The sequence below is a fragment of the Phytophthora sojae genome (genome assembly GCF_000149755.1).
Source record: "Phytophthora sojae unplaced genomic scaffold PHYSOscaffold_3, whole genome shotgun sequence".
Lineage (NCBI taxonomy): Eukaryota > Oomycota > Peronosporomycetes > Peronosporales > Peronosporaceae > Phytophthora > Phytophthora sojae.
In genome coordinates, this window is record NW_009258117.1 from 7,751,489 (window position 1) to 7,773,553 (window position 22,065).

Genomic DNA, 22,065 nt, shown 5'->3' on the forward strand with positions numbered 1-22,065 from the left:
ACACCACGGCGTGGCCGTGTTTTCTTCGTCCGCTTCTATCCGCGGAGTCGTAGTCCTTGATTCCCCCCTGTACATCATCAAAGGAATAGTTGTCTTAAGTCTTGCCAGACTTGTATGTGCCCGCCGGCGGTTTGTAGCAGTCGGGCAGCATCTTGCGCTGCATCTCGTTGAAGGCGAACTTGTCCGCCTTGGTGTTCATAAAGACGTTGCGCCGGCGCACGCCGTACAAGCGCATGTTGGCGCAGAGTGCAGCGCCCTGAGACGCCTGCAGCTCCGCGCACAGCAGTCGCGCCTGCTCCAGAGTCACGGACATCGCCGTGCGGTCCTTGCCACTCTTGCAGCACGTCACACGCGCTCCACCCAGTGCTCGGCAGAAGTCTGACGAGTCCATCAGCAGAGCCACGTTCTTCTTGTACTGGCTCGTGGAGGAGCAGATGTGGTGCTCGATCTGCAGCAGGAGGTCGTCCAGAGCTTGAAGATCGTGTCGGTCAATCGCCATGGCCGCTTCATCGGCGTCCTCACCAACAGCAGATTGCGTCGTGCTGTTGGCCCGCATCCGACGGCTTTCGCGCACGCGATTCTCCGTTTCTTCGAGACGTAGCCGCCGATACAGCGCGTACACTCGCTTCAGCTCCACGAGGTTGTCCCGATTGACGCGCTCCTGAAGCTTCACAGCGCTGGACTTGTACGCGTGGACGAGACTCTGCTTCTCATTGACCCCCTGCGTGAACAGCACGCAGCGCACGTGGACGACACCATCACCGGAGACCAAAGACTTCGGAAGCACCGACATGTGGTCGTCGTCAACGCCCATGGTCAGCAGCAAGCAGTCGTTGTCGTTCGAGTTGGAGCCTGCAGGCGTGTACTTCTTGAGGGAGAAGAAGGTGCCGGTAGTAGTGTGCCGACGGAACTGGATAAATACGTTGCGCAACCAGCGCGCTCCGGCAGCGAAGTCCTCGAGCATGCCATACTCCTTGCCTTGCGTACTCAGCAGCGACTCGAAGTTCATGAGAAATCCGAACGTCGGGGCGCGATCCAGCTGCGCTTGGTGCAGAGCACTACCGCTGAGCGCCAGGTCCAGCGTTGCTAGTAAGCATGCTGCTGTAGCCGACAGGATCTGGCTGCCGATGACAGTCAAACGGTCCTGCAGCTCCAACCGCAACTTGAACGCAGCTAGAGAGTCGTCAGCAGCGGGTGCTGCTGGGGTAGACGACGCGCCGATGTTGGTTCCCCGTGATGATGACAAGGGTGACGTCGGGCTCGCCATATCGCCATCGTAGCTGTTTTCCAGCAACGCCTCGTCCTCTGCTGCTCCAGTCGGAACCACAGTTACGATAGGAGCCGACGCAGGGTAGCCACCATTCGCGAATCCCTTGGTGTGCGCTGCGGGGCAGCCCATCGTCATCGTATGCCACACGAACGGCCGAGACGAGAGAGGCGCGCTGGCTCCACTGCGGCTCGGCTTGTTCTGCGTTGGTGGCTTGTACGTGCAGAGGAACTGATCCTGCATGTTGGTGGCCAAAAACTGCCACAGGTTCAGGTTCTTATACGTGCTGCGCTTGAATGGCGCCACGGGTTCCCCACTATCCCCACCCGCAGCTGAAGCGGAGCTTGCCACTGACGAACTCGAGGCTCCTAACGACTCCCTGTCGATTGGTGTTGGTGTCATGCCCGCTCGCTTCGCAGCCAAGAAGAACTTGCCGTCCCTCTGCTCGTCCAGCAAACGCTTTTCCTGCTGAATCAGGAACTGGCGCTGCTTCAGGTACTCCTCCTGCTTCTTACGCAGAAACTCCAGCTCGATGTTCAGACGCTCGGCAGTGCGCGGATCGGGGCCCTTCGCATGCATCCGCTTCTGCAACCATCGCGATCGCTCCAACGCCTGCTCCTCGAGGAAATCCAGATACGCCACAGGCAGCGCGAAGGTGCTGCGGGGTACGCGTAGAATTTCGTCCACCGCAATGAACCGCAGATTGCCATTAAGCGAGTCGTTAAGACCGCCCAAGCCCGAACCTGTGAGGAACGTGTCGTTCTCCATAAACGTCCTTACGTCACTCCCGCGGCTGCTACCAGGGAAGTCACTCCGCGTTCCGTTTACCATCTTGGCCGTCTCGCGTCCAGGGGCCAGCGTCGTCGGGATCAGGTACTTGGCGTTGGCCATGTCCACGCCAGTCGTCGGGAGCACGCTCTGAGGAGGAACCGACCGGAACGCCTGCACCACTAGCTGCACACTCTCGCTGTCTGACGTGAGGCTGGACGACGATCCGCTTCCCGGCGCCAAAGGTCCTGCAGGCTCTCCAGGGTTCGGCTTCTTGAGCTGAGGCAACGGGTTGTTCGTCACCAGCGACTCCCTCGACGACGTGCTGCGCTCCGTGACTGCAACAGCGCAGGGCGTCGAGTTGAGCAGCTGGTCATCCAGCAGACACCTCCCCACTCCAATCGTCCCCTGTACGCTGCCCGGACTCTGCGTGAGCTGCGTCTTGCAGAGCGTGAGTCTCAGCTGGTCGTATCGCTCCAGCTCCGCCGTCATCACCACCGAGAAGGGCACGGGCACCTGCTCCCCGGAAGCCCCGGACGCGGCGCCACACGCCGTCACCAACGTCGTCAACTTGACGGCGTCTGTCGCCCCCAAGTCCACGAACGTGTTGCTGGTGCGGATGTAGCCACTCACGGCCACGAAGCACCCGGTGCGGTCCTTGTCTTTGTCTGCGGCGGTGATGTGCTCCACGGACCGTGCCAGTTTACTGCGTCTCCCCATGAGCACTGAGATGGACAGATCGTACATCCGACGTGGACCTCCGTTAACACTTTCGGCGGCCCCGACGGACCTGGTGGACCCACTTGCACTGCTGGCCGTGAGACGGTGCGCGTTCATCCTCCGGGTTCGCATCTCTAACGGTTCGTCGGCCACTCCACTGTTCTCTGTTGCGTCGTCCCAGTGTTGCGAGCTGGAGTTGCCGCTTGCCTCTAAATGTGCGGCAACATTTGCAACATTTTCCGTGTTGCGAGTGTTAACCGCGGTACCTGTTGCCCGAGTTGATGCCCCTAAAAGCGACGAGCGGCGGTTAGAGGCGTCCATGGAGAAACTCGACAGCGAGGTGTTAACCGAGTACTTGGACGCGCGGATGGCATCCGCCAGCTCCTGGCACGCCTCGATCCAGCGCTTCTGGTTCTCTCGGCTCTCGGCCTCCAGCAGCAGCGTCTGGGCGTCCGTGCGGATCTGGAAGCGGAAGGGCGCGTGGCCCCCGCCGCTGCGGTCCAGCACGATGGTGTCCTCGGTTATGGGAATTTCACCTAAAAGCTCGAGTTTGTCCTCCGAGGTGAAGTAGCATAAACTGGGGCAGTCGCTGCGCAGGATAAAGAATCGCGTCTTCCAGTTGCGGCGCCAGCTGCCCTGCTTAGTGAGCGTGCCGGCACGCAACACGTCGTCGGCGGTGAAGGTGGAGGGCGCCGCGGGACGCGCCGGCGTGCGCGCCTTCATGCCGGACGCGGCCTTGGCGGCCTTGCCACGATGCCGCAGCGCGCTTAACACCTTGGAGCGCTCCTTGGTCTCGAACACCTCGTTGTGGAACTTTCCGAACGTCGTGCATAGGTTTGTTGCGCGCGCGGTGGTTCCTCTCTAAAAAAGCGTGGAAGAAGTGTCACAGTTAGAGAAGACGGCAACAGCAACGGCAACACCTCGCTCGCTTCCCTCGTTTAGGCTAGTGTTAAAAGAAAATATTTTCCGTACCATGTTGCCATCCGACAGGTCGATGCTGCCCATGGAGGAGGTGGTGTTGTGCAGGTTCGAGAGGAAGTCGTCGTCGTCCACGGACATGGTCTTGTGCGCCGGGTCCATCTCCACCGGGTGCGAGATGGAGCGCGCGAAGGGCGGCGGGCCGTCAGCCAGGAAGGTGCGCAGGCTCAGCGGGTACGAGTCGTAGATGGTGGAGCCCTGGGCCACGAGTCTCGCTTTCCCCGCGGCAGGAGGAGGCGCCGCCATCCTCTCGTCGTCGTCTCTCTCTTCGAAGCGGCGACCGACACGACACGGGTTAGAGAGTGCTCGAGGCAAAAGCCCAGTGCCAGAAGGAAGGACGGGGAGAGGGAAATACACTTAAACCGGGACGCGCGCCGTCTGTGTCCTTATGAACCACGTGTTTGTATGTGACGAATTGAAGTGCACAACACTTAACGGGACAACCCGCTTTTTCAGGTCGACCGCCCAGCCCCTAATTGCGCGCGGCAAGACCTTGTCACATTGTCGTGCGTCTGTGCTCGCGGAGCCTGCGGGTGAGTAACGAGCGCGCCTTTATTGAAGGCGTGGGCGACAACGCCGGCGATATGCAGGCTGGGGGAGCACCAAGATGTATCTATCTCTTGCCTACCTATCCGTCCTTCGCGGCGGCTGAGAATCCAGCGCGAAAAAAGTGGCGATCTCCATTCGCACCCACATTGTCCTCTTGCCTTGAGCTGCCTGTTGCCAGCGGCCGACGGCAGCGGACGAGCACAATGCGGCGTTGAGAAGGGCCTGTTGGGCGATGCAGATGCCTCGCTATAGCCAGTGCGCGGCAAGTCTCCGGCAACTTGCAGCAGCACCGGCAACGGCAGCAGCAGCAACCGCCGACGCCACGTTGCCGCGGGCGTTGGTCTCCACACTGCCGGTAACTGCTTCAACGTGGGCGGAAGGAAGCGACCGAGCGAGCGAGCGTCGAGTGCTGTCCACAGCTTTCGCGAAACGTCCATCACGACGCGACGCGAGTTCCGACGACAAGTCAACGCACCGAAAAAACCGAATCTTCCGACATGGCTACATCTGAACTTGCACTTGCACCTGCAGAAGCACCGGAAATAACGTGGAGGTGAAATTTCGCTGACGTGGTCTCGTGTTGCCCCCTTCACTTTCCTCTTGAGCTCGATAGGGCAACAATATCCGCAGTGCAACGAAATTCACCTGCGCGAAAGATGACGAGAGCCCATCCCCCATAGTCTCCGATGTGTGACTAGTGTACTGTCACACTTCAACGTGATGGTTATCAAAATTGATGTTACAGTTGCAGTTGCCCTTTAAAGGCCTCGGCAAAGTCCTCGAAGCTCACGACGCCCTGTCCTCCTCTGTCCTTCTCGGTGATCCACCGCTGGATCTCCAGGTCCGAGAGGCGATGGCCCTGCCCCGCCGTCAGCTTGTCCATGGCCCGCCGCAGGTCGATGAAGCTGATGACGCCGTCGCCGTCCACGTCGTACTTGCGGAAGATCGCGCGCAGTGCCTCGTGTTGCCGGTCGGTAGTTGAGGTGGCAGGGCTTAGCCGAGTTCTGGGCGGTCGCTCGTCGTAGCTGCTGCCGTCCTCACTCCCGCTGCCACACTCCAATTTGCTCTCGTTGTCTTTCGCCTCTACCGGCTTCTTCTGCTTTGGAGGTTTCTTCCTATTAGTCCTCAACTTGCGCGGTGCCCGTCGTTGACGTTCGTCTTCCGATGAGCTGGTGTCGCCTGGCAATGGGGAGTACGCGTCCGAGTCCAGAGCGTCTTCATCGTCTTCAACAGCCTCTCGTTGTCGTCTTCGATTGGGTTTTTCAAGCGCGGCCGACCCCTGCTTTACGAGGCGGGGAGCTGAATCTGCGTCGATGCTCAACAGAGTGTGGATGACACTAGGTCCCTTCGTGGTGGCAACTCTGTTCCGAGCTTCAGTCTCGCTTGGCTTGGAGGTGCTAACCGTCTTGACGGGCGACACTGATACCAGGGGCCTGGCCAACTTGGCTCCAGAGACTTCGTCGTCCGATTCCAATATTTCAGTTTCAACCCCAGCGTGTGGACGCTCTGATGTTTGGGAGGCAGAACGCTGAACTCGCCGTGCAATTTTGACAATGCGTTGCTCCGATTTGCTCTTGCGTGAGGGCTCGAAGACCTTGTTACGAGTTAGAGATCTCGTCGTCACGGCTCCATAGCCCTGCCAATCTTTCCAAAAGAGCTCGACACGGGTGACAAGTTGCTGCTCGTTGCTCACTCCGTCAAGCTTAACATGTTGCGCCTGGTGAAAGGCGACGACCCACGGTGGAACCCCCACGGATTCGAAGTGCTCGAGGAACACGCTACTTGCAGCTTGAGACGAAAAGTCGACGCACAGGCAACACGCGAGCTGCATCACGCGCTTGGACACCGCAACGTGTTTACTACGACTTGTGCCACTCGAATCGAGGGCTTTGCGTACAGAGTGCGCCTCTTTACCGATGATGTCGTGGTGTAGCACAAGTTTGCAGGCTTCGGCGAACAGCATCTGCGTGTTGACACTTTCCCCTCGACGTGACGCGGCCCATACGAGCACCTCCAGAAGTAACACTGCCTCCAGTCTTCGGTCGAGGGTATTGAGCTGGTCGTCTGCATGGATTCCAGGACCAATCAGCCGAGAGAAGACCGCTCTGTCCAAGAAGTCGAGATCCAGAATCCGGGATGTTACCGTGCGGCTGTCGAAGTACAGCAACATGGACCAGAGCTGCTGCTTCTCATCGATCGACACCATAGTGTTATCTTCACTCAGTGCCTCGAGCAGAATCTCAGTGTCCACACAGGTGCTAACCGTTGCTAGAGCCACGTCGTCGTACTTCCTCGATTGGACAGCGTTCGTCAAGAACGTTGTAGCCCCCTCAACAAGCACAGACAACGCACTCCCTCGATGTCTTGTTACACCGCACGGCATGATGACAATCCACGAGAAGATTTCATGAAAAATGTTTGCCATTTCTTCGCCCTCTCCAGCGTCGAAGGTTGTCAACTCTGCTATGTCGTCAACCGTGGCCGACGGGTGCGTGAGAATGGAGTGGAGGAGCGCAACCCCCATTATTACCACATCGCCTTGCGCTCGAGAAAGTCTCACGGCCTTTTCATTCGCACTCGATGATGAATGACTCAAAATTGTACGCCACGCAGATTCCATCCAGCCCCAAATCTCCCTGCACACAGGTGCAAACACACCACACCGAACTCTCCCTGCAGTTGCCGTATAATGCAAGAACAACGCCCTGGTGTACGCAATGAGCTGGATCTGCTCGTTCGTGGTCCCGTTGAGCTGCGTGATGTCCCTCGCGAGATCGATCGCATGACCGACTTTCCCGTAGTCGCTACTGGCAATGAGATCTTGCTGGAAAGCACTGGCCGATGAATTATCGAAAGAACCTGCTTCTCCACGGAAAGTCCGTGACAACAGCAGAGTACGCATCAAGCCGATAGCGCGGGTACTGCCAACAAGGACAACTTCGTCCAGCAACAAACGAAATGGTGAGCAGTTCCGACCTGCAGACGCGCGATGGCTCAGACCCTCAGCCGCCTCGGAAGTTAACACTCGCCACTTGCTACCAGTTGCTGGATCGTGCTGCACAAGTTGCTGGCCTTGACGAAAGATCTGGTTCATCATGTTCGAGTCCTTGACCTTCACAAACGGCAATGAATTCGCCTTGCAATGGGCGACAATGAATTGGTCCATGCCTGCCACTCCCCAGAACTGCGTCGTTCTGTCACCACCGTGGAGACAATCAACCAGCCACGCGATTCCTACACAAAGGATCGCCACGAGTGGGTGCTGACTTCGGGATGCGCTGGATGTACCGCTTTCGCCCAAAACTTTCAGAGATCGAGTGGTTCTATCCAGGACGCGCTTCACTTCGAGCGTGACACTTTGGGAGCACAAACTTACGGCAAAAATTCGCTCTGAACATGAGAAGGTAAGTGAAGCTTGTGCAGATTCTGGTGCCGCCTCCTTTGACGCTGCGAGTCGTGGACTGCGCAATGCGTCAAACCGAAGTATTCTGGTGCTGCACTCGAGCAACGACAACGCGCCGAGTACGATCTTCTCGTCACCGTCTCGAAGGAGCGTGCAAAGCAGTTGATCAAAGGCCAAGTCTCTCCATACTCTTGCCACTAGAGGCCTGACCAGTACCAGTGGGAAGCACCGCTTACGCTCGAAGAACGTCGGTCCAAAGAACTGCTGCAGTGCGGCCAGCCGAAACTTGGGCACGTTGACGCCACTCGTCAGCTTGAACTCGATTTCTTTAACTTCGTAGACACACCGCAAATAATCCGCAGTCGTGGGGTTCTCCACAGTGTAGCCCCCTTCCACTAATCCATCTTCTGCCGCACTGCTCGGCGTATGTCGAGGGGTTTGCGGGGTGTGGTCACTCCACCACAGTGCGATTTCTCTATTCGGAGCCACAGGGACCTCCTCATTGTCGACAGACACCGTCGATACAAAGCCGAACGATGGTCGCCGAGAGTCCAGCCACTGCAGCAACACAGCATACTTGCTGAATGGAATCTCGATTGCTAGTAGGTCCCTGAAGAGCGGCTCACTCAGTCGCCAGAGCACTGCGTTTGTTGCACTGTCACGCTGAATTCGTGACACGTTTCTCAGTTTAGGAGCATTCCCGTGTATTGTTGGCGTTTGCCCGCTTGTTACAGATGTCAAGCATTCCAGCACTTGTTGCGCTGTACGCATCAGAAGCGAATTGGCACGCAGTTCGTCGAAGTTTGTGCTTTCCTCCAGCAGTTTGAACACGTCTGCAAACCTTTTCAGCAGTATTTCTATCGCTTGTCGCCCCTCCTCTCTGTCGCCACGCTTAGAACACTGCGTGAATGTTCGCATTGCGATAGCGCAAAGCTCGTAGGGAACGCAACTTTCCAAGGTTTGGTTCAGCGTTTGCTCGAATATCTGAGCGCTGTCACGACCAAACGCGGGTGATTTTAACTCGAAAATCCGATCGAGAAGCGCTATCCAGCTTTTAGCCACTCGCTGCAAAGTTGATACACTACAACCTTCGTCATCGCGCTCGTCACCACACACGATTAGGTCTTGCAGTATTCTTCGCAGGGGTCTTTGTAGCCCCACAATCGTCATCATCCGCCTCGACAACGCCTTCAACTGAGCGGATTCCTCGGAGAGCCCAGGTTTCCCTGCGTAGACCCATAGAGATGCTAGGTCTGGTCGAGTGCTCGCTGGCTGCAGAGCTAACAGTGCCAATGTGCAAAGGTTTTCGAGCTCACCACCTTCCCGAGTCCCCGCTCCACAGGCAACAATCTGAGCAACGCTAGAAAAATCCGTCAAGCCTGCGGACAGATTATTTTCATCGCTACCGTGGCTCGACATCACACGAATTAATTGACTTCTCATCTTGCGCAACAGATCTTCTTCATTATCCGATTCACCCGCTAATGCCAACGTATTCACCTCCAGGTTATCAGCATTGAAAAAGTGACGCAATAAATCGTAGATGAAGCAGCCGAGAGTTTTGGTCAGGGAATGGTTCAGTGAGTCCGAGTCCTCCCCATTCTCACCAAACCGGACGAACCTCCCACCAGCTAGTGAGCACAGTCGAAGGTCGCACCCATTCGGGGACACCAGGAGCATGTCCAAATCTACACAGCGTCGCAATGCAAACCGTTCGCTCTGCATTGTGAGCAACGTCATCAGAACGCGGAGACTCCACAACCAAAGCATCGGTGTCCACTGTTCCGTCGGGACGGAGGATTTTCGAGTAAACTTGATGCACTCCGATAACGAACTCCACCCACGCAAGGAATCCGTTACAATGCAGTGCATTTCATCGGACCCACTCGTACGTACCATCGACGCGTTGGCTGCTGGGAGAATGGGGGCGGTCATCAGTTCAAGAAGTGCAGGGAGGAAATACTCGCGTACTCGCAAGTGCTGCACTTTGCGCAGAAACGTCAGTTCCTGTTGGAAGTCCTCTTCGTTCTCTTCATCCATCTCCATGAACAAGTAGACAACCGATAGAGAGGCGAATTCGACTCCAGGGCCGGCTAGACGCCCCCTAGCGCTCATAACAAACCGATCTCGAGATACGATGGTGGCGCATCGATCCTCAAGGGTTATGGAGGACACGTTTAACGAGGCGCTGGGCAGTGGCGTTTTGAGTAATCTCTGGAGGTGCTGCCTATCATCGACGGTAGGTTCCAGGGAGGCGTCTTCGCTTCCAGAGACTTCACAGTTGAAGTCATTTTGACTCTGAGCCAGTTCACGAAGCTCTTGCTGCCACTTGCGGATCTGAATCTGGATCGAATACGATGTTTCGGGGTCCTTCTGGTGGTTCTCATTGTCTAGGAGTTCATTGATTTTTGTTTGTAGCTCTGCCATCTTTGCACGAAAGAAGGACGCGAAGCTTGTGCATTCGACAATGAACTCCACCACTGAGCGGGGTGTGAGTAGCGCATTCATTGTTGACTCCAAGGGAAGTTTGGGGGTCAAAGTTCGGTGAAGTTGTAGCATCAGACTTGGGAGTGACGACACTGAAGGAAACCCACGGTCGGTGCCAGTAATTGCGTCTGTCGTGGAGGAATTGAACGCATCTGCCAAACCAAGCTCCACCAGCAGACGGCCAACTTCTGCAGTAGTTACAGTGCAGGCTTCAATATGCCGCAGAGTCAAGCTTACCCAGCTCCAAACGCTGGCATTTGGTTTCTCAGCGGTGGCAAGCTCTTGGCTGACACGCTTTAGCCACGCCGAGAAGCAAACGCTTCTGCTTTCTTCATGCTGTATCAGCTTGATAAACCGTTGTAAATCTGGGCGTGATAGCTCGGAACGCCGGCTGTCGTTACTATTTGCCCTACTTCCACGAAAGAGCCTCAACAAAAATTGCTCAACTGGGTCGACCCCCACCCACGCACCGAATGACGCTAGCATCAACACATTCACGGCTTTCAGAAGGTCCTCTGCTACCACGTCTGGCCGTCCATTGTGCACGATAATATCTCGCACGTTGTCCTTTAATCCCCGCACCACCGCAGTGTGTCTGGTTCTCAGCAACTCCACGTGATTCTCGAGTGAGTAATCTTTTCGGAATCGTGCCAGTCGCTCCGCTTCAAGCCGATACGAGCTTTGCAAAGCCAACACCCGCCGTGCGTACGCCGAGTGACCGTTTTCCTGGTCAAGTTCACTGCGAGTATCCTCCGTAAACCAATTGAAGGCAAATTTCCACGCCTGGAACTGCGTCTGACTTTCTCCACGGGATTTAAGAGTAACTCCTAAGACGAGAGCGGGAGAAGGAGAATCCTCTGTGGACTCAATCGAATCCACTACCTGAGGCTTCGTTAGCTCCACCTTCTCACTGTCCCCAAATCTGTAGAACACCTGTAGCTCGACAACAACATTTTCCTGATATGACGATGCAAATGTTTTCATTTCGTCGCGAGTTTTCCACAGCAGGCCGTACTTTTCACAGTCCTGAAAGAAAGCTTGGACCGACTTTTGGGCGAAAATCCCGTCGCGAGAATGGTGCAAGGCAAGGAACAGCACGCGAATGATTCGATGCTTCTGTAGCGTCACGCGTCTAGCCGCGTTATGCTCGACACCACTCATCGGGGCTAAGAACACATCGAACTCGAACGCAGGATCGTCCAGAGTAACCAACCGCATGTCAAAAGTATCTGGTACCGGCAAACGGATAATCTCACCGTCGTCAAACAGATACAACGCGAACCGCAGAGGAGCCGGGTCGAGCTGCTGCAACACCTCGATCTCCCACCGATCGATGGCTGCGGCGCCACTATCCCCAACTTGAATTTTGTATGAGTGGCGTTCTCTAAACTCGTGTTGAAGTTGCCGGCAGAAGACTGACTGGAGCTCCTGATTGCGTAGTGGAATTTGAAGACAAACCAGCGGAGCGATGGGCGAGACTTGATCGGTTCCGGTGGACCAGACAATGACTGCGCCATCTCGCGACGCGACAAAGAGCAGATCATTATGTACAGCAAGATCCACGACAGTCGCCGCCCTCGACTTTCCAAAGCTGAAAACTTTCTTCCTTTCCAAAGATGTCATTTTCTCGGAATATTGAGGTAACACCCACATCCCAGCATGCCGATACGATTTAGCGGACGTGGTAGCGTACAGTTGAGTTTCCGTTTCGCCGCTGGGTAAGGACTTCTCAGCCATGTGAAAGAAGGCTCGGAATTTCCCCACTTGCGATGCTTGTAAGTTGGTGTGGCACAGTATTTTCCCCGTTCCAGCACACGCGATCCATAAAACCGTATCGAATCCTGTCTGAAACACCACTTTTGACCCATCGACCGTCATTTGGAAAGCCTTGATAACCCCGCTGGATGCAGCGCTACCCACTTTCTTCTCACTTTCATCTTTCTTGGTTGGAATAGTGAGATCCACTTTGAAATGCTCCACAGCCACTTGTCGAATAGGACTTATAAAGCTGCTTGCCACACGGAAAAAACGAAATGAGCCGCTACCAGACTCCTGCAAGATGGACGAGTTCACACAAACCACCGAGTCCCAGCTACAGAAACGAATCACTGCAGCAGAAGCCCCCGTTGAGCGTTTAAACTGCTGGATACGAGATGAAGCTCGTTTGGCGTGCGTGTTGTCCGCGTCTGAGCTCACTTCAGTTGCTTGATTCGCATCCATCCAGCACTCCATGAAGCTGTTACTGGTGTCCTCGGATTTTTCTTCTCCTGCTGTCGTCTTCTTTGTCGTGAACAAAACTTGAGCTGCCGCCTCCTGTAAGGATAGAGATACAGCAAACAGTATCACAACAATGGTCTATTTCCTGCAGGTCATGCGATGGAACTTACCTGCGTTGCGTTGTTGCCCGTAAGATTCCAAACTTCCACCGTCCCATCGAAATACAGGATCAATACCCTGGACGAGTGCAATCCAGGCACAACCTCGGCCACCTTCTTGTCTCCAACGCGCTGAGGCTTGGACAATGGGAAAATCCCAGGACTTGTCAGATACTTATGGTAACGCGCAAAGTACACAAGCTGCGGCCACGATATCCGTCCAATGATGCCTTGGCGATTAACAAAAGCCTTCTCCAAGCTTTGACACGTCGCTTGAACCACTTCCAAGCCCGCCTGGTTTTCATTCGAATCCTCCGATACAACTGGCGGATGGTCTTGCACGTCCTTCAAGACGCGCTGCAAGAGCTCTACTACTGGAACGGATTGAAACCCGTCAACGAGGAAGTCCGTCGTCTGCGCCAGAATCTGGAAGTGCTTTCTTAAATACGCCAACGGGAGTTCCAGTCGACTATCGCCTTCCTCCTCGTGACCCCTCAATAGAGGGGGAAGTCGGAAGAACTCGCGAAAGTTGCTGTATGTCATCTGAAACTCGTCACTCTTGGTAGTATTCACTGCTCTTGTGCTAGGCTCGTTTGCAGCTGTAGACAACAGGAGCGAAAGGTGTCCATTCCAGCGGGTAATATGCTTCACGTCCGTTAAACGCACTGTTTTGTTGGAGGTGCCAGCTTGAAGGACCAGTCCCTCCCAATACGCCAAGAGCTTACGGTCGGACAGTTGATCTCTGATGACCGACACCCCTGGAGCCTCATTCCAGGTGGCGAGATAGCGCATCGCAGGTCCAACGCGTAAGTTTGACGACAATTCCGGTACCGTGTTCATCACTTCGAATGAAGTTACGCGGGTGGTCCCGTGCTTGCCACGCCTCGGCTCCACTTGGTCTTGAATAAGGGGACTGCTCTCAACAGCAGCTGGCACCGATTCCACGATGTTCTTGATGAGCGCATGAATGATTTCCCTAGCGAACGTCTTCATATGCAAAAATCAGCTCTTTCCGATACTCATGTCAACATAAGCAAACAGCGCATCTTTTACCTGTGCGTCGGACGTCTCCAGGCGCTTCGCCAGCTCCGTCGACGGCAACAAAATCGTGGAGACCAACTCTTTGGCAGGGTGCAAGAAGCGAAGTGGCACCCCCAGCCGAAGTTTGGTCAGTCCGGGGGCGTGCTCCTCGTTGCTGGACACGTCAACCACCATGCGTTCCTCGTACAGGTCTGGAATCTCAGCCCCGACACGGACGTAGGCTCCACGAAGCACGAATTGGCCCTTGTGGACGACGATCACCTCGGCGCCTGAAGCTGCGCTCTCCGCTAGTATCATCGTGACGCCACTCTGTATGCACATGAAGGAGGCATCAAAAACATCGTTAGCATGCTAAACGCTCCCGTAAAAATTGGCGGTTCAAAGAGCATTTACTATACGGCTGGCGGTGGGTTGTTCGGTGGCCTCCGCTGCACCTGTTTACGCGTCACGGGGGCTCGGAGATGCCCCATAGTGCCTGGGTTTCGAGAGGATGATACGGTTGCTGAACGTCCGCGATTTAAAGTCTTTACCCCGTTGCCACGCGAGCTTTTGCCTTCATTGGAAGGGAATTCGGACAGAATTTCCTTCTCAATCGGATCAGTGAACGCTCTTACCGACTGCGGACGCTGCGTTTTAGAGGCCGCTCGCCTAGCCAGCCATTTCGCCTGGTTTGACGCTGGTGCTGCAGTTGCAGGACGTCCACGGGGCTGCTGTGTTTGATGGCGAGTCATTCCAGTATTATTTCTCACTTTTTCCTGGTTGGATATCGCTTTGGTAGGCGGTTTGGGCTTGGTTGCTCCATTTCGGACATGGTTCCGCTGAACTGCGGGCTCTCGAAAGCTTTGCTCCAAAACTGTTGAGGTTCCAGTATCGCTCACTTTGAGGTGCAGTAGGGCCAAGCCGACCTCCAGTTCGAGTCGTCGTGCCTTCAGTTCATCCAAGGAGGCATCAGCAGGAATCACCAGCGTACCATTGTCGGTCTCGCGAAACCCGATAGCCAGCAGCAGCTCCAGTCCGCCCTGAACACTGCCAACGATCTTGGTGAATGTATTGGTGGTCGTGTGGAGCTCCCGGTATCGAGGGTTGTCGGGCTGGTTTTCAATGTTCTTTAGACACTTTACAACCAGCTGAACGACGCGATTCCAGTTGTCGGAGCATCGATCCGAGGCAGAAACAGCTCTTGATACAGCACTGACATCACTCACGCTGGGATTCTTCAGTCCCCGATAGTGACCAGCCAGCATCGCAGCGATTGTTTGAATCCGAGATGTCGTGGCTGTGTCCAACGACGCTGGAAGTTCTGAGGCAGCCTTTGAGGTTTTGAAGCGCACACGCATCGGCTGAAGCTCGTAGGTCCTTGTTGACGCACCGGGGGCGTTATCATTCGTAGCCTCTCGGAAGCCAACAAGCCGAATCAACTCCCGTCCAGCCGAGAAACGAAGAAGCTTGCTGCCCATCGCTGCCTTGTCACTCATCGACCAAAGCGACGAGTTGCCAGGCTCCTGGATAATGTTGAACAAATGATTTAGTAGCACTTCCAATGCGCCAGCAGCCGAGGCGCAGCTAGTCTCGAGTCGGAGGTTGCCAACGGATATGGAGACGACTTCGCAGAGTGTCGAGTTCACTTCATCACTCGATGAGGACGCTACCTGGTCGCCACTTTTATCGGCTTTAACCTCGTACGGATGGTCCAAGAGCGGCCCTAATGCCGCTACGAAATCTGGGAAGTCCACTTTATCATCTTTTCCGATGTCGAAAGCGTCGAACCGAGCCCACGTCGGAAGAGAAGACGGCGATCCGTAAGCTCGCGAAAAATCTGCTTCAACCAAAAATCCCTTTTGATCCAGATCCAATCTATTGAACGCACTCCGTATCATTTCTAGCTGCAGTCGCTGGATTGACGTCTTGTTGAAGGTTTCGAGGGCGTTGGTGCCGTACGGATACATCTTAGCAACTGCAGCGTCGCGAATCTCATTGGTTTCTGCTTTCCTGGCCATCATACTTTCAGAGTTGTGGGATTTAGAGAACTTTCCAACGATATCGTGAAGATAGTGCATCTCGTCCTCGAGCAGACCGTCGATCTCCTGCTTCCGACGCCATAGAAACCACTCCATCTGGCTGCTCACAGTCGTAAACGCGAAATTGGACAAACTAGCCGACGGCTGCGCTTCCGTCTCCGACTTCTTCCCTGAATTACCACTAGCCACAGTCATTCCCGTTCCCCGGAGTGTGTACGCATTCCCGTGGGACGTTTGAACAAGGTCGAACCCAATTGACTCCATCAGCTCTTCAGCGTAAGGGAGGTATCCAATTTGCCGCTGGAACGTACTATTTGCCTCTCGAATGCGCCAACATCTCGAGTCTTTCGGGTTCTTGAGCACATTTTCAATATACGAAGACAAATTCTTCAAAACTGATTGGCATTCCTCAAGCGAAAAGTGTCCCCCCTCCCGCTCTCGTGCTTGGGAGACTCGCTGCAGGATCGAGCTGATGCTCTCAACGCCGTCAAAGAGAGAAAGTTCGCCATCCAGTCGCACGCACTTCTCCCGTAACACATCAAGTACCGGTTTATCCAGTGCGCTGACGCGTTTTCCTTCGGAATTCCGTGCCCCTCTCAATTCATAGTGCGTCTTCTGGTGCTCCACAAACCCCACGGCCTCTAACAGGCTCGTGGCACCATCAAAGCGTCCAATCTTCTGCTGGAAGGCAGCACTATCCGCTCGGATTCTCCAGTAGTCGGCGTTGTTGGGGAATCGCAGAATCTTGACGCAGATATTCCGCACTAATCCGATGATCCGACGCACCTCCGGCAAGTCCACGCGCATCCTCATCTTCTCAATAGCGTTGCGCACTGTCGGGGCTGACGTGACTTCATCGATGATAAACCCGCAGCAGCCGAATATTTCCACTAACGAGACTGCACCGGATCGTTTCCTTATCGTGGTCATAGCTGGCTCCAGTAGCGAAGGATCTGACGCCACTTTGGCCGCAAACGCCGACAACTGCGACGTCTCTAGTAGCAGCTCTCCATGAGGATCGACACCCTCCGCTTCAGTACTGAGCAAAGACTCGAATGCCTCTCGGAACCGCAAGATTAAATCCACTTGAGCTTGCGTCCTCCCCACTGACAGACGACGGACGAGATCTCCGTGGCGTTTACAAACGACGTCCCCATTCGAGAACAGACAAGACGCAACGAACGCAATCGGACGTAGCTCAATGGCCCCACCCCAGCGCGAAGAAGCCGAAGAATGCTCGGATCCATAGAGTTGGTAGTAACAGCACAGAAATTCAGGGAGTACCAGCGTCTGGTGCGGGAAGAGCTGGTGCTGCTGCAGATAGACGTCCAGCGGCTTGTTGGGAGCTGCCTGTCGGGACACCTGCTCGAAGATCAGCGAGAGCTCGGACACTCGGATACGAGACGGGATCATGTTGGGCAGCGCGTGGTCGTGGAAGTGGCGCTGGAGGGTCTCAAACAGTCGATAGCCCAGCTTTTTCTGCCACAGTTCGAGTTGCCGCTTGTTCTCGTGGTACGAGGCGAATCTTCCTTCCAACACGGTGGCGACGCTCTGCTCCATTCGCAGCTTCCCGAGTCGACTCTTAGCGTACGCGAACGCCAGCATGAGCGTCTTGAACTCGAAGTGGCGGTGTGTTCGCAGATCGTCGTGCGTCGCGAACCATTCCGTCAGAATGTGGCTGACCGAGTTGGAGTCGCCATCGATTCGGTTTGCGTTTTGATTCCCTCGACCGCTGTCTTTGGCTGACTTGGATGCTGCCATGAACTCTTCTACGAGTGCGATGATCCTGCTTCGGGATATTTTTCCTGAGCCCTTGACGTCATTTTCTTTGAACATTTGTCGATACGCTTTTAGGGTACTCGACTCGAGCAATCTTTTTAGCACCTGCAGACAACAAAGATACTTGAGTGTGAAAACGAATCGTATTGTAAAATTTGCCTTCCATTGTACCTTGTCGATGTTGTTTCTTGAGCTGGACTTTGAAGATCCCGGTCCACTTTCAGTACTAGACGATGATGAGGAAGACGACGAGGAGCTGGAGCTGTCTGCGTCGCTCTTAAGCTGATGAACCTTTGGCTTCTTCTTCAGAACCCCCTCCTCAAAAAGCTGCCAATAGTACGAGTTTAGTCAGTGGGGAGTACATTATCATTCATAGGGAGCACACACTGAGATACGAACCGTCAATGCAAGTTGCTCCAGCAGAAAGAGCGACTCGGTGCTGATCCCGTCGGTCCTTCGGTGCAGTTTACGCTTTCGTCTCCGACCTGCTGCGTCGCTCCGCCCTGAACTGTCGTCTGAGTCCGAGTCTTTATCCTTCTTGGCAACTTTCAGCGCTTCTGACGGCACATCTTCTTCGACAACTCCATCGCTATACCGAATCTACAAAGGAGCTCGTGAGTCAGCAGCGTACCCCCACTTGGACGCTCTCAAGTTATGTGTTTTTCTTACCGTGTAGGTGCCGTCACCATTCTTCTCAAGCACCGTGGCCTTGCTCCACTTGTCAGTCATCCGAGGCTTCGACAGTTTGCTCGATCGCCACCAGTTCGACAGAACGCGCTCGTGTCGACGGAAGGTGGGGCCTTCTCCATTTTGACGCCGCTTCTTCGTCGTAGATACATCATCCGAATCCTCCGAGTCGGAGCAAACGACCAGCAACTTTCTCGCAATCCGCTTTGACGTGTCACCGTCGTCGTATTTGACGTCGCAGCTGCCGTCTGAGTGCACTTTTCGAACCGTCCCCACACGGCGGGTCTTCTTGTCCTCCGCCTTCCGATACGTGACTCGACTCCCCTTCTTCAAAGGAGCTCGTTCCTCACGATCCGACCCGGACGACTCTGAAGACGAAAGTTTCTTCGGCTTCTTTGTGCTTTTCTCCTTCTTCTTCTTTGTCGATGATTCTCGATCCGAGTCGGAAGAATGAGCACCGGAAGACTTTGGTTTCGTCTTCTTCTTTGCATCATCGCCGCTTTCATTGCTCTTCTCTTGGTTGCCACCGACCGTTTTGATATCCTCCAGACGCACATGCTTTTCCGAAGCTCCGACGTCATATTCAATGTCGAAAGTACCGTCCGACCTCGCGCGCACAACTTTGCCACGATGAAACTTGCCTTTTCGCTTGAAATTCGCCTCGACAACGTCCCCAACTTTGACCGTCCCGCTCTTCTTATCGTTCCCCTTCTTCTTGCTCTTTCCATCCGAATCTGAATCCCCAAAGATGCCGTCTTTTTCCATGCTCGCCTTGGCCTCAGGCTTCTTGGCTCCAGCTACCAACTCGATAGCCGAGCTCTTGACGCGTTCCTCCCTATCCCCGTCATCATATTCGACATCATAGCTGCCGTCCAGCCGAACCTTGGTAATCTTCCCCGGGAACGCCTTCATCCCACCTTTGTATCTCGCGTTCACCTTATCACCCACGGCAAAAGCTGCCGACTTCTTGTCGTCTGCTGCCTCCAGTGATTTTGACTTCTTCTCTTCCCCTTCAATGAAGGAGCTCTCGACGTACATCTCGGTATCCCCATCATCGTACCGTATATCGTACGTGCCGTCTGCTCTCACTCGAGTGATTTTGCCCGGGAACAGCTTCGCCCCCTTCTTGTATCGCGCCCTGATCACGTCCCCAACCTCAAAGCGCTTGGCTTTAGTCGGGACTTCGGGGGAGTTCTCGCTCGCTTTCGCAGTCTCCGGCTCCACGCCAATGATCAGAGACGCGTCCACTCGAGTTTCCGAGTCGCCGTCGTCGTACTCAACGTCGTACGAGCCGTCAGACCGAACTCGAGCGATTTTGCCAGGGAAGAACTTGGTTCCTTTCTTGTACTTGGCCTTGACAGCATCTCCAACTGCGAAACCCGTTTTCTTCTTCGGTGAGCTGATGGGTTCCTCCGCTCTGGATTTGATGCGGGACCTCGGTACTCGACGGTCCGAGTCGCCGTCTTCAAACGTGACATCGTACGTGCCGTCGGAGTGGACGCGTGCGATCTTGCCGGGGAACATCTTGACGCCGTTCTTGTAGTTGGCTTCGACGGCGTCCCCCACTTTGAGCGTGTTGGGGCTCTTTTTGGGCGATTGCGACTCGCTCTCGTCTTCAGCTGCCTCGATGTCTTTGGCGTCGACGTACTTCTCCTTGTCGCCATCGTCGTATCGGATATCGAACGTGCCGTCGCGGTGGGCAGCAGTGATCTCACCGTTGAACAGCTTGCTGCCTTTGTTGTATCTAGCGCGCACTTTGTCTCCGACTTTCAGACTCTTTTTAGGCTTTGGAGACTTTTGTCTATCGTCATCGTCTCGTGATTTGTCCTCGGGGGCCTCAATCATTTCGAGTTCCACTCGCATCTCGACGTCTCCGTCGTCGTATTTGATATCGTACGTCCCATCGCTACGAACTCGAGTCACGGTACCAGCGCACAACTTCTTGCCTTTCTTGTACCTAGCTTTGACAGCATCACCGACTTTCAAAGTCACTTTCTTGGGCATCTCCTCACGAATATCTAGCTCTTCCTCAGCCTGAATGAGGTCGCCTGGAACGTTGCTATCTCTGTCACCATCATCGAACACGATATCGTAGGTCCCATCGCTACGAACCCGAGAGATTTTGCCTCGAAACAGCTTAACTCCTCTCTGGAAGGGGGCTTTGACCACGTCGCCAACTTCAAACGATATCTTCTTCGCCTTCTTCGGTTGATCATCGTCATCTTCTATATCGTCGACGCGCTGGATGAAGTCCACCTCCACTCGCTCCTCGACGTCACCGTCCTCGTACTTGATGTCAAAAGTGCCGTCCATCCGCTCGCGAGTGATTTTTCCGTTGAAGAACCGCGTCCCGCGCTTGTATTTTGCCTTCACGCTGTCGCCTACGCGTAAGGAGCGTCTTGTAGGGGCCTTTGAGCTAGTTTTCGGACTCTCTTCAGCCTTTATCGCATTGTCCCTCTCCCTGTCCTTGCCACCGGGCTCTGCCGATTCGATATAGCTGGCCTCCACTCGAGACTCTGAGTCTCCATCCTCATACCTGATGTCGTACGTCCCATTCATGTGAACCTTCATGATTTTCCCTGGGAACAAACGTTTCCCCTTCCCATAGTACGCCTTCACCCGATCCCCGACTTCCCAGCCTGCTTTCTTCTTGCTAGCAGGCGCGCGCTTCTTGTCGTCATCGGAATCCGCAAACATGTCGTCTTCGTCGTCGCTGACTTCAATCAGATTGGCGTCAACGCGCGTTTCAATCTCTCCGTCGTCGTAGTCGATATCGTACGTGCCGTCGGACCGCACCCTGCTGATCTTGCCAGGGTACAGACGCTTCCCCTTCTTGTACCGCGCCTTCACCTTCTTCCCAACACTAAGCGCCTTCGAAGAGGAAGGTCCTTTTCCTTTCGTGGGTTTCCGATCCTCATCATTATTAGCCTTGGGGTCACCCGTAGCCTCAATATTCTCAGCCTTGACTCGCTTCTCTTCGTCTCCGTCTTCGTATAGAATGTCGTACGTGCCGTCGCTGTGGACGCGCTTGATCTTCCCAGCGAACAGCTTCTTGCCTCCTTTGTACCGCGCTTTGACGCTCTGATCCACTCGAAACCCTCCGTTCTTCTTCTTCTTCGGGCCTTCATCGTCACTGTCACGCTTACGCGGTGGCGTCTCCGAAACGATCGCCTCGATCATGTCCTTCGCCACGCGTGTCTCCGAGTCTCCATCGTCGTATCGGATGTCGTACGTGCCGTCCGAGCGCACCCGCGCGATCTCGCCATTGAAGAACTTGGCCCCCTTCTTGTACCGAGCTTTGACCTTGTCGCCCACTTCAAAGCTCGAGCTTGGAGGCTTCTTGCGCGGGGGTGACGCACCCAGCGGCGTCTTGTCCTGTAGCTTCGATGCGGCGGCCTCAACGTCCGCCGCCGCCATTTTCCGCTCAATGTCCCCGTCGTCATATTCCACGTCGTACGTGCCGTCTCGATGCACTTTGAGGATTTTGCCGGGGAACCAGCGACTGCCGCCGTTGCACCTCGCGCGGACCGCGTCCCCGACGTCCAGCGCCGACGACGTCTTGAGTTTATCGGTACTTCGCCTCGTGTCGACCGACAGCGACGCGAGTTTGCCGGGGGATTTCCCCGGAGAGTCCGCGGCCCCACCGAGGCGAATGGGGGACCTTTTCTCCTTGGTGTCGCTCATATCCTTGGCTTCCTCGACGTCCTCCAACGGCACGTTCTTCTTGAGCGTGCCGTTGTTGAGCTTGATGACGCACGTGTTGGAGGACGCGCGGATCTGGATGAGCACGCCCATGTCCCCCGTCCCCACGATCCCCACCAACATGCCCGTCTTGAGCGCCATGATGAACGGACGCTAGTGTGGATCTTCAAACGATCTCACTCACTGGGGTTAGTCAAGATTTACACCGACATGGATCCATTCGTGTCGAACGTAGCGTGGATCCGTTACGGACACCACTATTCCTGCTCATTCACGGTCCAAGTTTAGGCA

At 55.1% G+C, this 22,065-nt stretch overlaps 5 protein-coding genes across 5 annotated transcripts; all 5 read right to left on the reverse strand.

Annotated features, from left to right (window-relative positions):
• Positions 1-94: 94 nt before the first annotated feature.
• PHYSODRAFT_489872 (hypothetical protein) lies at positions 95-3,979 on the reverse strand (the record flags this gene model as incomplete). Its single annotated transcript, XM_009526201.1, has 3 exons — positions 95-2,962; positions 3,014-3,616; positions 3,728-3,979. The coding sequence occupies 3 exons, from the start codon at positions 3,977-3,979 to the stop codon at positions 95-97; spliced, it is 3,723 nt and encodes a 1,240-aa protein (XP_009524496.1).
• Positions 3,980-5,021: 1,042 nt separating this feature from the next.
• PHYSODRAFT_247292 (hypothetical protein) lies at positions 5,022-6,806 on the reverse strand (the record flags this gene model as incomplete). Its single annotated transcript, XM_009526202.1, has 1 exon — positions 5,022-6,806. The coding sequence occupies one exon, from the start codon at positions 6,804-6,806 to the stop codon at positions 5,022-5,024; it is 1,785 nt and encodes a 594-aa protein (XP_009524497.1).
• A 68-nt stretch (positions 6,807-6,874) lies between these two features.
• On the reverse strand, positions 6,875-7,592 carry PHYSODRAFT_493698 (hypothetical protein; the record flags this gene model as incomplete). Its single annotated transcript, XM_009526203.1, has 3 exons — positions 6,875-6,914; positions 6,985-7,102; positions 7,205-7,592. Coding segments are annotated over 3 exons (546 nt in total), but the record flags the coding sequence as incomplete, so codon positions are not given.
• Positions 7,593-7,934: 342 nt separating this feature from the next.
• Positions 7,935-8,456, reverse strand: PHYSODRAFT_457591 (hypothetical protein; the record flags this gene model as incomplete). The annotated part of the gene is made up of 1 exon (XM_009526204.1): positions 7,935-8,456. A coding segment is annotated over one exon (522 nt), but the record flags the coding sequence as incomplete, so codon positions are not given.
• Positions 8,457-15,978: 7,522 nt separating this feature from the next.
• Positions 15,979-21,915, reverse strand: PHYSODRAFT_457249 (hypothetical protein; the record flags this gene model as incomplete). The annotated part of the gene is made up of 5 exons (XM_009526205.1): positions 15,979-17,490; positions 17,557-17,712; positions 17,785-17,985; positions 18,055-21,177; positions 21,475-21,915. Coding segments are annotated over 5 exons (5,433 nt in total), but the record flags the coding sequence as incomplete, so codon positions are not given.
• Positions 21,916-22,065: the final 150 nt, after the last annotated feature.